This window comes from Garra rufa, chromosome 18 (assembly GCF_049309525.1).
Source record: "Garra rufa chromosome 18, GarRuf1.0, whole genome shotgun sequence".
In the NCBI taxonomy this organism is placed as follows: Eukaryota; Metazoa; Chordata; class Actinopteri; order Cypriniformes; family Cyprinidae; genus Garra; species Garra rufa.
Window position 1 is genome coordinate 21,134,502 of NC_133378.1, and position 15,155 is coordinate 21,149,656.

Genomic DNA, 15,155 nt, shown 5'->3' on the forward strand with positions numbered 1-15,155 from the left:
AACAGCATAACTGTTTTCAAATCTATAGTAATGAGAAATGTTTCTTGCGCAGCAAATCTGCATATTAGAATGATTTCTAAGGGATTCGGTGACACTGAAGACTAGTGTAATGACTGAAAATTCAGCTTTGCCAGCACAGGAATAAATTATATTTGAAAATATATTAAAATAGAAAACAGTTCTATTAAATGGTAGTAATATGTAATATTATAGTGTCTTAACAATAGAATATAAGCTTGTTATATAACTTAAATGTTTTTGAGCAAATAAATGCAGCCTTGGTGCATTTAAGAGACTTCTTTAAAAAAAGCAAAAAAAAATCTTCTCTTATAATGACATACAACAATACAGCTTTCTTACTGAAAGACTCTGAATGCTTAGATAATATACAAAGATGAAAAATAAATAGTTTTCTTTTTGAGAGAGATTACCTGGATAATAATGCAGTTAAATTTTTCTTTCTATAGAAATCAGTTGAAGCTGCATGGATGTCAAGCCTGGAGAGCAGCTGTACAGTCATCAGCTCAGGGATCCTGTTGTGTGCGGATCAGATCACACAGTCCATATACACTCTATCACTACAGTCTGCAGAGCAGACAGAAATGAGACAGATCCACCTCCAGGTGCAGATGCTGCTACACTTGTATTTAATGTGCAGTGCTTCTTCAATTTTATATATCTCTCTATAATATCATGGGTGGCTCCTTTTTTCAAAGACGCTAGATTTGGAGGTGGCATCTGGATTCCAGCCTGTTCTGACGTCCACTCAACCCAATCCAGCACAGCCTCCTCTCTCTGAGTTCTTCCTGCAGCTCAGTCCAGATCATCACATCCTGCTGCAGCTCAAAGACGGCCTCATCGCTCCGCTCCGAGACTTCAATCCAGTAAGAACTGATACGTCATACACATCTAAGAGTGAAACACTTATAAAATTTAGATTACAGAAATTGTATTAGTTAATCTTCATTCAAAGTCTAAAGCCCGGTGTTTTTGATATTTCAGTCATATCTGGCTGCTTTTGCCACATCTGGAGAAAGAACAGTTGCTGCTGTGATGTCCCCAAAGAATGATACTGTGAGTCATCTTTAAAACACATTTTAACTCAGAAACCTCATTCTAGGTATATACTTGCATCTTATGCGGTTGTTATTCTTACTCAAGGCTTGCAGCATCAACTTGTTCAGTGCTGACACAGGGCGGAGGCACCTAGATACCACTATTATCTACAATATGGACCCTAATGGAGGAAAGCCAAACAGAGTGAGCACTGATCCTGAAGTATATAAGTTGAAAAAATTATTGGCCATTCTTTTTTGATGTATGTTAATTTGGTTGGTCTGTTCTTTAGTTATATGTCCACGCCTTTCTGAAGAAAGATGATTCTGTAGGCTACAGAGTCATGGTGCAGACGGAAGACCTTACACTCACATTTCTACAGCAACCTGGTATGAACTACACTATGGAGGAATTGATTTATTAAAATATAAAACTGTACATAAATTAAAAATGCAATTAATTTTTTGTTAATTCATAGTTAAAGGAACACTCCACTTTTTTTGGAAATAGGCTCATTCTCCAACTCCCCCTGAGTTAATAAGTTGAGTTTTACCGTTTTGAAATCCATTCACCGTTCTCCTGTTCTGGCGATATCACTTTTAGCATAGCTTAGCATAGATTATTGAATCCTATTAGACCAATAGCATCACGTTCAAAAATGACCAATGAGTTTCGATATTTGTCCTATTTAAAAGTTGACTCTTCTGTAGTTATATCGTGTACTAAGACCGTTGGAAATGCAAAGCTTCAATTTTCTAGGCTGATAAGATTAGGAACTACACTCCCATTCCGGCGTAGTAGTCAAGGAAGTTTGCTGCCGTAATATGGCCGAAGCAGGAGTAGTAATACCACGCAGCACATGTGCAAATGCTAAACTAGCTGGGAACTCATTTCTGATAATACTCCGCCTGCTTCGGCCATATTACGGCAGCAAACTTCCTTGACTGTTACGCCGGAATGGGAGTGTAGTTCCTAATCTTGTCAGCCTAGAAACTCGCAGCTTTGCATTTCATTTGTCTTAGTACACAATATAACTACAGAAGAGTCAAGTTTTAAATGGGACAAATATCGAAACTCGTTGGTCATTTTTGGACGCGATGCTGTTGGTCTAATAGGATTCAATGATCTATGCTAAGCTATGCTAAAAGTGATATTGCCAGAACAGGAGAACATCTGAATTGATTTCAAAACGGTAAAAATCAACTTATTAACTCGGGGGGGGGGGGGGGGGAATCCCAGGTATTAAGACTTGTATCGCTTAATATAAGGTAAATGATGTAATAATAATGTCTCCTGAAATATTGTGGACTAAGGGGTGCACCATTATTTTGATGATGTCAAATGGTTGCTGGCGCTAATGGTTGCTATTTTTACAAGCCTCTGAAAATAAATTTGTGATACGGTGATCACAGCTACTAAAAGAGCTTACAAGCGTAGGCTTGAACCAAATGCCCCCCCCCCCCGCCGCCAGGATGGCATCTAGCGTTTCTTGTCTCTGCCATTTGTAAGCTCCTTCGGTAGCTGTGGTCTACCAAAAGCCTCAAAGGCATCAGGGCTAAAGTGGAGAGAACAAAGTTTTATTCATCCACAGACATCTTCCTATTTTTTTCTCCTCTTCTTATCGCTAGAAAAGCAGTGAAGACTTGCACTGCTTCTCTTGTTGCCTTTTGTGTGTTTGGAGTTGTGGTAAAAATAGCAACAGACAGCGCCAGTAGCTCACAGAGTGCAACCATTTCACGTCATCGAAATAATAGTGCCCCCAATAGTCCAAAATATGTATAAAACTATGTGGATTTTTCAAATAACAAAAATCTTTCACCTGTTTTCTACTACATATTTCAGAGACATTATTTACATTATATTAAGCCATACAAGTAGAAATACTTAGGGTTCCCTTTAAGAATCTGGCAATTAAATATAGAAAAGCAGTTTCAAAGTTCTTTCATTTTCATTTGACCTCTGTATTGAATTTGTTTAAATTATGAAGAAAATTCAACTTGGCTCCACCCTATTCTAGTGAAAACTACAAAAGGCAAGGAGTTGATTTTTGTATCCCACTGTAGGCAGGGTTGTCTGGATGAGGGAGGAGGCCCTGGCTGATGTGGTCACAATGGAGATGGTTGATCTGCCATTCACTGGAACACAAGCAGAACTGGAGGGAGAGTTTGGAAAGAAAGCTGGTAAAGTGCAAAACAAATGGAAACAATTGTTCATTATGTCCTTGTTTGCCTATTACGTATTGTTTATAGAATAATTTTTTCATCTTGTAATTTTGGAGCAATCCAGTTAAGAAGTCTTAGCTCAAAATATGAATAAACACATCTTAAGGGCAACATAACATGTCATCTGAAGACCTTTTTTTAGATTTTAAGATTTAAGTTTGGATATATGTATTTAGGACTTTAATAACATATTAAATATTAATAACATATTATAAAATATATTAATTTTTATTTCTTGTTGACAAGTTGTTGTTAAAAGTTTAAATTCTGCTGAGGTTTAACCTTGCTAGATATACATTACCAGTCAAAAGTTTGTAAAGAAATCTCACTAAACCTGCATTTATTTGATCCAAAGAAAATGCAAAAAAAAAAACAATAAAAATGTGAAATATTTTTACTGTTTAAAATAACTATTTTCTATATGAATATATTTAAAATGTAATTTATACCTATGATTTCAATGTTAATTTTGCAGCATCATTACTCCAGTCACGTGATCCTTCAGATATCATTCTACTATTCAGATTTGCTGCTCAGAAACATTTTTATTATTAGGTTGAAAATGGCTGAGTAGATTTTTTTTTTTTTTTTTTTTTGATGAATAGAACGTTCAGAAGAATTTATCTGAAATAGAAATCTTTTGTGACATTATAAATGTCTTAATCACCACTTTTGTTCAATTTAAAACATCCAAATAATTTCTGTCCCCAAAAAAATAAATGCAGGCTTGGTGAGCAGAAGAGACTTCTTTAAAAACAATAAAAATCGTAGTGTTTAAAAACTCTTGACTGGTAGTATAAGTGTTATGTATGCCTGTACTTTGGGATGTATTACTAATGTGTATTGTGAAATTGCTGCTTTTGCTTGCTAAGCAAAAAAAACAACCCCCCTGTCTCACACATCTGTCCTATTTTCAATGGCTTTCTTGCAATTTCTCTCTGTATTTATGTCCTCATGTTTTCTTTTGCCTATCTGCTGCACTCGGATCCAGCCATTCAAGGTAAAGTAGACAGCTTTCTCTAATTTTGCTCTTCTTCCTTAACATTTATTTATTTTATGTCAAGTCTTTGTCAGTGTCTCTAACTTTGGACAATGCACTGGCTCAAGAATGTAACAAATGTAATGTTAAACCTGAATTCTCTTTTTTTTTTTTTTTTTTTTTTTTTTCCCTTGGAGTTTCATTCACCCCATAACTCATCGCTATAATCTCTTGTTGCCTGCAGATGGGCTGTTACCCATGGTTCTCAAGCGCCTCTCTTCCCAGTTCATCCTGCTGCAGGCCTGGCTGGCCCATCTCTGGAAACTCTTTTATGATGCCCGGAAGCCCCGCAGCAGCGTGAAGAATGAGGTCTCCATAGACACACTGTCTCGGGATGAGTTCAACCTGCAGAAGATGATGGTGATGGTAACTGCCTCTGGGAAGGTACGTTTAGAAAGAAACACAGCTGTTGCTTTGTTCTCTTATCCGTCTTGTCAGTTAACATATGACTGTTGTTTTTTCTACTCAGCTCTTTGGCATCGACAGTAAATCAGGAACCATTTTGTGGAAGCAGTATTTAGAAAACATCCAGCCGAACTCGGTTTTCAAACTCATTGTGCAGAGGACCACAGCTCACTTTCCTCATCCTCCACAGTGCACACTTCTAATAAAAGACAAGGTAAGCTTTTGAAGTTTGCTTTAATGCTCTTAGTTTGTTTATTTGGTTACCTGCTTGTCTGTTTGCTGCTTCATTTGTTTACTGGTTTGTGCATTTGTCTGTCTGTTTGTTTGTATGTATTTATAGGACACAGGTCTTGGAAGTCTCTATGTCTTCAATCCCATCTTTGGCAAGAAGAGTCAAATCAGTGTCCCTGCCTTACCCAGACCTGTCCTTCAGACCCTGCTGCTGCCTGTCATTGACCAAGACTATGCTAAAGTCCTTCTACTTATTGATGATCAGTACAAGGTGAGTCTCCATTCTTCTGACAAACCTTCTCTGTTTCTTGGAGAACATGAAACTATTTATTTTTTCATTCAGGTTACGGCATTTCCATCTACTAAGAATGTTCTCCAGCAGCTTCAGGACACAGCATCCTCTATATTCTTCTACCTAGTGGACTCCAGTCAGGGAAAACTGTCAGGTTTCCGTCTGCGCAAGGTTAGCGGCCATTCATGTAAAGCAGATGTAAGGCACTGTTTTTATGCTGGTATTCATAATTGATTTTGTTCCTTTAGGATTTGTCTACAGAGCTAATCTGGGAGGTGGCCATTCCCGCTGAAGTACAGAAGATAGTGGCTGTCAAAGGAAAGCGTGCAAATGAACATGTGCATTCCCAGGGCAGAGTCATGGGGGATCGTAGTGTGCTCTACAAGGTACTTCTGATGCGAAGACTGCTGTTATTGGTCAAAAGTAATCACACCCTTTTCTAATCACATATCATGTCTGTTGTTGATCTTCTGTAGTATCTGAACCCTAATCTCTTGGCTGTGATAACGGAAAGCACAGACACCCATCAGGAACGCAGCTTTGTTGGAATCTTCCTGATTGATGGTGTCACTGGCCGTATTGTGCATGAAGCTGTGCAACGGAAAGCCAGAGGACCTGTTCACTTTGTACACTCTGAAAACTGGGTGGTGGTAAGTACATAGGTTTATCCATCCATCTATCTATTTTGATTTTGTGTGATAGATGTAAATGTTTTTGGTACAGAATTTAACACTTTTTGTGTTTATTTCTTGTAGTATGTGTACTGGAACTCCAAGTTCCGTAGAAATGAGTTTTCTGTGTTGGAGCTCTTTGAGGGAGCCGAGCTCTATAACAGCACAGTGTTCAGCTCCCTGGACAGACCACATCCACCTCATGTTCTGCAGCAGTCGTACATTTTTCCTGCTCCCATAAGCACTTTGGAAGCCACGCTTACGGAGAAGGGCATCACCAGTCGACACCTTCTTGGTTAGTATTGTACATTTAAGCAGTTATGAATGTTCAGATTTTTTAACATCTTAAAGATCAAAAGGGATCTTAAATTTAAAAAAAATTCTGTCATTTATTACACACCCTCATGTCGTTTCAAACCTGTAAGACCTTTGTTTATCTTCGGAACACAAATTAAGATATTTTTGATGAAAGCCGTAAGGTTTCCGACCCTGCATGGACAGCAACGCAACTGACACGTTCAAGGCCCAGAAAGGTAGTAAGGACGTTGTTAAAATAATCCATGTGACATCAGTGGTTCAACTGTAATGTTATGAAGTTACGAGAATAGTTTTTGTGCGCAAAGAAAACAAAAATAATGACTTTATTCCGCAATTTCTGCTCTGAATGTGTGGCAGAGACTGACAAGAAAGAGATAAAATAGTTAAAGTCTTTATTTTTGCTTTGTTTTGTGCAAAAAAGTATTTTTGTAGCTTCATAAAATTACGGTTGAACCACTGATGTCACATGGACTGTTTTATCGTTGTCCTTACTACCTTTCTGGGCCTTAAACGTGGTAGTACCATTGTTGTCTATGCAGGGTCAGAAAGCTCTCAGATACATCAAAAATATCTTAATTTGTGTTCCAAAGATGAACAAATGACTTAGGGGTTTGGAACGACATGAGTGTGAGTAATTAATGACAGAATTTTAATTTTAAGACAAGTATCAGCATTCCTAAAATAATTTGTGTGTTTTACTTTTACTTTATAGTTGGGATGCCATCAGGCAACATTTTATCCTTACCAAAGATGTTTCTAGACCCACGGAGACCAGAGGTGGTCTCAGAACAGAGTCGGTAGGTTCTCAACTAATATTTACTATGTCGAGACTCAAAAAATAACACAATTCAGTCTGTGATTAACAGTTTGCTTGCTGAGTAACCGACAAAAAATAATTGTCTCACATTAAGGGAGGAAAATCTCATACCATATGCTCCAGAAATGCCAATTCGTGAGGAGTGGTTTGTAAACTACAACCAAACCGTGTCAAGAGTAAGGGGCATCTACACTGCCCCTTCTGGCTTGGAGTCCACTTGTTTGGTAAGAGCAATGTTTTAGTCCTTTTTTTTTTTTATTCACAACATTAAAGGGATAGTTTACCCAAAAATGAAAATTACTCCATGATTTACTCACCCTCAAGCCATCCTAGGTGTATATAACTTAATTCTTTTAGACAAATACAGTCAGGGTCATATTTAAAAATGTCCTGGGTCTTCCAAGCTTTATAATGGCAGTGAAAGGCTGTTGAGATTTTGAAGTCCAATATAGTGCATCCATCCATCATAAAAAGTGGTCCACACAGTTCTGGGGGGTTGCCTTCTAAAGTGAATTGATGCATTTGTGTAAGAAATATCTATATTTAAAACATCACTTAAATATGCGTACAATGGTTTGCAGAAGCTAAAGATTATGGTTTATAAGGTTTTAAATATTGGATGTTTTTCTTACACAAACTCATCGCTTCACTTCAGAAGGCCTTTATTAACCCCTCAGAGCCATGTGAAGTTGTTTTAATGATGGATGGATGCTCTTTACTGGACTTAAAAAAAAAAATCTCAACAGCCATTCACTGCCATTATGACGCTTGAAAAAGCCAAGAGATTTTTTAGGGTGTGTTCACACTTGTCATGTTTGGTTCGATTAAAACAAACTCTGGTGCGATTGCTCTGTTAGTGCGGTTCATTTGAGTAAGTGTGATGAGTAAGCAGCATGCCATCCGAAATAAAACAAGCGGACCGAGACAGCTAAAAAGAATGGGTCCTATTCCGCTTTCAAATACTCTGGTGCAGTTCAAATGAAATATGAATGCAAAACAGACCAAATACTTCTAAACAAACCAAAAGCAGGAAGTAATGACAAGATGCGATGTCACGAAGGGAACAAGCGGTGTATCCAAAACAAAAAGAGCAGAGGGCAAACGTGGAGCAACGAGGAGGTAAAGTGCTTTTCATGAGCTCTTTGTGAGTTTGCAGGTGGTGAAAATAAAATCATACACACAACAGTGAGCATGCTTAGTTGAGCAGACGGCATTAGGTGTAGTTGACTTAAAGCGGAGCTGAGCAGACAGATCAGTGAATGGGTACTTTAAGTCAAACGCACCTTTTGCTTTTATTTGGAGTGTTTGGTGAGTTCCGCCACAGAATATGCATCGCTCAGCCTGACCAATCATGTTATGAATGTATCACTATGCCTTTAGGTTCAGTATCTTTAGGTTTGCTGTCAAAAATGCCAGCGTGAACGCTAAGCGGACCAGGACCAAATGTATCCTTTTCCTTGTTAATCTGGACCAAATGAACCAAACGACAAGTGTGAACGCATCCTTAGTATAACTTTGATTGTATTAATCTGAAATAAGAAAGTCATATACACCTAGAGTAAACCATAGGGTAATTTAAATTTTTGGGTGAACTATCCCTTTAAATATCCTTTTGTTGGTAGGATTTTTCTTAGTTTAAGCTCTTAACATCCATGCCATTCTTATTACATGAATCAAATCTATTTAATTTCTTCATTTTGTAGGTGGTTGCGTATGGTCTTGACATCTACCAGACCAGAGTGTTCCCCTCCAAGCAATTTGATGTCCTTAAGGATGACTATGACTATGTATTAATCAGCAGCGTACTCTTTGGCCTCTTCTTTGCCACCATGATCAGCAAACGTCTAGCAGAAGTCAAACTTCTCAATAGGGCATGGCGATAAGACTCATCCTAACGGCCTGTTGACTTCACTCTCGCCCTTACTGCAATGTGGTCGACACATTGATGGCAGGAGACTAGCTGGTGACCATGTCAAAACTGCAAGATCATTTGATAAGTTTGGTGTATTTTTGCAACCAGCTGTCTTAGGGATCTTGTGGTGTTTTGAGTGTAAGTGCATAGACGGCCATGATAGTTTTTCCCTTTTCAGAGAGAGAAGTAATGATGTAGGTCTAATTTTTTCCCCTTCAGCATTGAACAATTCACTGTCTAATTTATTTATTGTGCCTTTCGGGGTAACATAACTCATGTGATTTAAAGGTAGGCTTGCCAGGTATAACACAATACCTGTCTTGTTTATTTATTTCATCTTTTTTCCATTACAGATTTCATTCAGAAAGTCTGAGCCTGCCTTTTAAAGAAATGGTGTTAGTTTCAAAATTAATATTGAGGAAGAAGTATTGCAAAAGGACTGCCATTTTTATTTAAATTAATGAAAAGATTGAATAATGGGATTTGGTTTTAAATTTGATTATGATCTGCCTCGTGTACAGGATTCGAATGGGCACTAGTGCACATGAGAACTGTGAACTGTCAAGATATTTGGATTGTTTACTCCTGTACATTAATGATGGAAGGTTCTGCATAGGAGTTTTGGATAGTCTTTTGTAGTTATTTTATGGTATGTCAAATGCACTGGATGGTTTGGAGCCATGTTCTTACTTGATATATTTATGAACAAGATCCTAATATGCCATATCATACTTTGATTTTGACTTGTACACATTACAAATCCTTGTGATTTTACTATTGTGTAAAATGTTTCTACTCTTGATTTTCATGAATTATAGGCCTGTTTATATACATGATTTTTGAAAGCATCCCCGCTGCTGCAAGTTAATGATGTCAGAAAAAAAGTTTAATAATAATATTTGTAACAAAAGAGTAGACATTCAATTAAGTTGGTAACAAACCTAACGCTTTTTTTAAACATGCATAAATTATTTGTTCTTTTTCCCCTAATCAATAATAAAGAATATTCCCTTCCTAATAGCTGACTTTTGAATCGTTCTGAAAATTTAAGGTAGAACTGCTGCAGTTGTAGTCTGGACAATACCAGTTTACATATTTTGTCTATATCTTTTGCTCATTTTCATTTTTTATTTCATTTTTGACAGTCACCCAAAAATGTAAATTCTGTCATTGTTTACTCACCCTAATGTTGTTAAAAACCTCAATGACTTTTTTCTTCTTCAGTAAAACAGATTTTTTTTTTTTAAGAATGTTGGGAACCAGGCAGTTTTGGTTACCATTGGCTTTAAATGTATGGACAAAGAAGTTTGACATGTACCCTACAATTTGTATGATTTTGGATAATATTAGCAGGATAGTCACCCAAAAACAAAAATCCTGTCATCGTTTACTCGTCCTCATGTCATTACAAACCTCAATGACTTTTTTTTCTTCAGCAGAGCACAGATGAAATTTTAAAGAATGTTGGGAACCACACAGTTTTGGTTTCATTGACTTCAAATTTATGGACAAAGACTTTTGACATGTAGCCAACAATTTGTATGATTTTGGATGATATTAGAAGGGTAGTCACCCAAAAACTAAAATTCTGTCTTTGTTCACTCACCCTCGTGTCATTACAAACCTCAATTTTTTTTTTTTTTTCTTCAGCAGAACCAATGATATTTTAAAGATTGTCAGGGAACCAGACAGTTTTAGTTACCATTGACTTAAAATTTATGGACAAAAGATTTTGACATGTAGCCTATAATTTGTATGATTTTGGGTAACATTATAGGGATAGTCACCCAAAAACAAAAATTCTGTCATTGTTTGCACACCATCATGTCATTACAAACCTCAGCAGAACACAGAATATATTTTAAAGAATGCTGGGAACCAGACAGATTTGGTTACCATTGACCTTAACTGTATGGACAAAGAATTTTGACATGTAGCCTACAATTTGTATGATTTGGCATAATATTAGAGGGATTGTCACCCAAAAATTCTGTCATTCTTTACTCACCCTGATTCGTTACAAACCTCAATTACTTTTTTTCTTCAGCAGAACACAGAAGATATTTTTAAGAATGTTGAGACCCAATCAGTTTTGGTTATCATTGACTTCCATTGGACAAAGAATTTAGACATGTAGCCTACAATTTCTATAATTTTGGGTAACATTAGAAGTATAGTCACCCAAAAAAAATAAAAAATTCTGTCATTGTTTAAAAACCATCATGTGGTTACAAACCTAATGACCTTTTTTTTTCTCCAGCAGAACCCGGATGATGTTTTTTTTAAAAGAATGTTGACCAGACAGTTTTGGTTACACTGACTTCAACTGTATGGACAAAGAATTTTGACATGTAGCCAGCAGTTTGTATGATTTTGGATTATATTAGAGGGATATTCACCCAAAAATTCTGTCATTGTTTACTCAACCTCATGTTACTTGACTTTTTTTCTTTTCTTTAGCAGAGCCTAGAAGATGATATTTTAAATATCGTTGGGAACCAGACAGTTTTGGTTACCATTGACTTTAACTGTATGGACAAAGAATTTTGACATGTAGTAACAATTATGTATGATTTTGGATGATATTAGAGGGATAGTCACCCAAAACAAAAATTCTGTCATTCTTTACTCACCCTTATGTCGTTACAAACCTCAATTACTTTTTTTCTTCAGCAGAACGCAAGATATTTTGAAGACTGTTGAGACCCAATCAGTTTTGGTTATCGTTGACTTCACTGTAAAAAATAACCTATAGAATCTACTCAATAAAATTGAGGTAACAATTTGCACTCAGTTTGATTTGGTAGATTCTATCCTATATATTTGAGTAAAAAATACCTACATTTAACAGCTATGACTAACTAAAAAAAAAAGTAGGTAAAGTCTAAGTAATATTTTTGAATACTAATTAGCTATAAAAATTGAGTAATATTAACTCTATTTTAGTAGGCAACAGTTCATCTACTAAATTATTATTTCTAATAATTAGCCAATATGAATAATTACACTATTTATTCAGGAAAGGTTAATTTTACCTAAAATAAATGGTCAGACACAGGATATTTTACTTTTTATTAACCAAATAACAAACATTTCTTCTTTAAACAAATGAATTAATGCATGTTCAAAAGAATCCTCTTAAGATCAATTTAAGTGAAATGCAACTTATCACTGATGTTACATAAAACCTCTTAAATGCTTCCCATTTTAAAAAAAAAATCAATCAATGTCTTCATGCATGTCAGAATGTGTGCTAAAAACAATAATTTTAAATGCTGTCCTACATTTGGTCATTTCAAACTATATAAAAACTGACTTGATGTAATTTGTGAAAACACTTGAAATGAGAGGCTGGGTCCTCCTGGATCATGCATCACCACCATCTTCATCATTTGATTTGTGTGTCCCTCAAGTTCATCCTCCTGTTAGAAAGAAAAACAAGAAGCATATAATTTATTTATTTTTAACATTTGTTTAAGCATATTAACATGTTCCAGTAAAGTTGTTTTCTTTGTGATTCTACATTGCTAGCATGATGCCATTCTAAAGTTTTGTTGATCTGTCTTTTTTATAAAAGTGGGCCATGATATGCTCCAAAAAAAAAAAACTGGATTAATCCCCCAAAATGTAATGTCAAGGACAATTAATTCTCACACATGTAATTCGTAAAGAAAATTTAACTCATCCTCATGTTGTTTTGCAAATTATAAGACTTTTGTTCATCTTCAAAACACAAATGGCAATAGTTACATATTTCTATATATAATATTTCTACATTATTATATTTATATATAATAAATAAAATCTGAGAGATTTCTGTCCCTCCACTGAAATTCTATTCACCCATAACTGAGACTTTAAAAAGTTCATAAAGAGATTGTAAAATAAATCTATGTGAATTGAGTGGTTTAATCCAAGTCTCATAAAGAGAACTGATGAATTTATATGATGAACTTGATATATTGATATGATCTAATTATAGGCTTTGTTTTGGTAAACAGAAGCTCAAGCTTGTTTGCCTGACAAATGAGAACCAATGAGGTTCATTCTCACATCACACAGCATGTTTGAGCTTCTGCAAGAACCAATGCAAGCAAGCAAGTAGGGCTGAGCTTCTGTTTATGTTGGCTGATGAATGTAAATGTATAAATAAAAGCCTAAATTAAATCTGTGCATCACTTAAAAATGATTGTGTCTCTTCAGAAGACTTGGATTAATCTGCTCAAAGTATTTCTTTTTAATGATCTTTTCATGAACTTCTTGAAGCATGAAGAGATTTGGATGAGTAGACTTTCATTTGATGGACAGAAATCAGTAAGTATTCATTCAAAAATATATATTCATTTGTGTATTAAAGACTAACTAAAATATTATGGGTCTGAAACAACATGACATTAAGTAAATTTTCACTTTTGGGTGAATTTTCCCTAAAATGTACTGACTAACAAAATAAACATATAGTGAGTGCTTTAAACTGGACGGGTTGATCAGCTGAATCACAGTAATTGATATTAGAAATAAAACAATGGCATCTGGCCAACATTTTGTGTGTCTGTGTTTGGATGCCTGGAGTTGATCAATAACATACCTGACAATCTTGGAAGAGCTCTTCTTGGTCTTCCCCAGGATACTCAATGAGGCAACATAAACTGTCCTTTTTCCATAATACTCTGGAACTATAAAAAGATGAAATTTAGTTGTTAGAATTTAGTTTTCGAAAAATTCATATTGCAAAGTATCACATAACTCAAAGTGAATTGACACAAAATATATCAAACTCAAGATAACATAAGATCACATAATGAATATAAAATGCATTAAGCCTACGAATTCTATCTTTCGTTTTTTCGGGTTCACAACAGCACACGCTAACCGCACATTCAAGCACTGCGGTCACGCCATTTGCGCTTCGTAAAAGTGCAGTCACGCCATCTCCGCCTAAATTTATGTTGCGCGCCTATATAGATATTTACGGTAACAAACACCTCCGACCTAACGCGGCGCATTTCATGTTACTAAACTGCTTTTAAGAACTGCATACCGTAGTCAGGACCAATGCTATTAACAATCTCTCTACCTCTGTCTCCCAAATAAAAATACTATTAATCTGACATGCGCAAAAAATCATAAACATTTAAAAATCTAATTATTTTCTTCAAACTCCAACAGATTATTGTTCTGCATCCTATCACTGTGGTGATTTTCATGCTGTTTAACGGTTTCATTATTTTATAATTGAATACCAAAGTCCTGACCAATATTGTTATGTATTTCTCAATATAGACATTTTTCATTAAAATCATAAAAATATTGAATCAAACTGAATACTCCAACAGATTATTGTTCTGCATGTCCTGTATGTTATATACTGTATCATTTATTTTAATTACATACCAAAATCAAGACAAATGCTATTTACATTGCTGTATAGACATTTAAAATTTTCATAAAAATATGAAATCAAATTGTTTTCTGAAAAAATCAACCAGATTCTTGTTCTACATCTCCTCAAGTATCACTGTGGTGATTTTCAAGTTGTTTTACTGTATACTTTTTTAATAATTTCATACCAAAGTCAAGACAAATGCTGTTTACATTGCTTTATAGGTATAAAAAAAAAATAAAAAAAATATGAAATCAAATTGTTTTCTGAAAACTCCAACAGATTATTGTTCTACATCTCCTCAAGTACCACTGTGGTGATTTTCAAGTTGTTTTACTGTATCATTTTTTAATAATTTCATACCAAAGTCGACATATGCTATTGACATTGCTATATAGACATTTTAAAAATTCATAAAAATATGAAATCAAATTGTTTTCTGAAAACTCCAACAGATTATTGTTCTACATCTCCTCAAGTATCACTGTGGTGATTTTCAAGTTGTTTTACTGTATACTTTTTTTAATAATTTCATACCAAAGTCAAGACAAATGCTGTTTACATTGCTTTATAGGTATAAAAAAAATTAAAAAAATATGAAATCAAATTGTTTTCTGAAAACTCCAACAGATTATTGTTCTACATCTCCTCAAGTATCACTGTGGTGATTTTCACGTTGTTTTACTGTATCATTTTTTAATAATTTCATACCAAAGTCAAGACAAATGCTGTTTACATTGCTTTATAGGTATAAAAAAATTATAAAAATATGAAATCAAATTGTTTTCTGAAAACTCCAACAGATTATT

At 35.2% G+C, this 15,155-nt stretch overlaps 1 protein-coding gene across 1 annotated transcript in view; it reads left to right on the top strand.

Annotated features, from left to right (window-relative positions):
• Positions 1 to 9,981, top strand: part of emc1 (ER membrane protein complex subunit 1) — a 13,427-nt gene extending 3,446 nt beyond the window's left edge. Inside the window, exons 7-22 of the mRNA XM_073822888.1 lie at positions 468 to 623; positions 717 to 884; positions 1,003 to 1,074; positions 1,162 to 1,260; positions 1,349 to 1,445; positions 3,120 to 3,236; positions 4,502 to 4,701; positions 4,787 to 4,936; positions 5,063 to 5,224; positions 5,297 to 5,416; positions 5,494 to 5,631; positions 5,722 to 5,895; positions 6,001 to 6,211; positions 6,947 to 7,031; positions 7,146 to 7,275; positions 8,755 to 9,981. Of these exons, the coding sequence (XP_073678989.1) occupies positions 468 to 623; positions 717 to 884; positions 1,003 to 1,074; positions 1,162 to 1,260; positions 1,349 to 1,445; positions 3,120 to 3,236; positions 4,502 to 4,701; positions 4,787 to 4,936; positions 5,063 to 5,224; positions 5,297 to 5,416; positions 5,494 to 5,631; positions 5,722 to 5,895; positions 6,001 to 6,211; positions 6,947 to 7,031; positions 7,146 to 7,275; positions 8,755 to 8,934 (2,259 nt within the window). The 3' untranslated portion in view covers positions 8,935 to 9,981. The remainder of the gene's footprint in view (positions 1 to 467; positions 624 to 716; positions 885 to 1,002; positions 1,075 to 1,161; positions 1,261 to 1,348; positions 1,446 to 3,119; positions 3,237 to 4,501; positions 4,702 to 4,786; positions 4,937 to 5,062; positions 5,225 to 5,296; positions 5,417 to 5,493; positions 5,632 to 5,721; positions 5,896 to 6,000; positions 6,212 to 6,946; positions 7,032 to 7,145; positions 7,276 to 8,754) is intronic.
• The last annotated feature ends 5,174 nt before the right edge of the window (positions 9,982 to 15,155 follow it).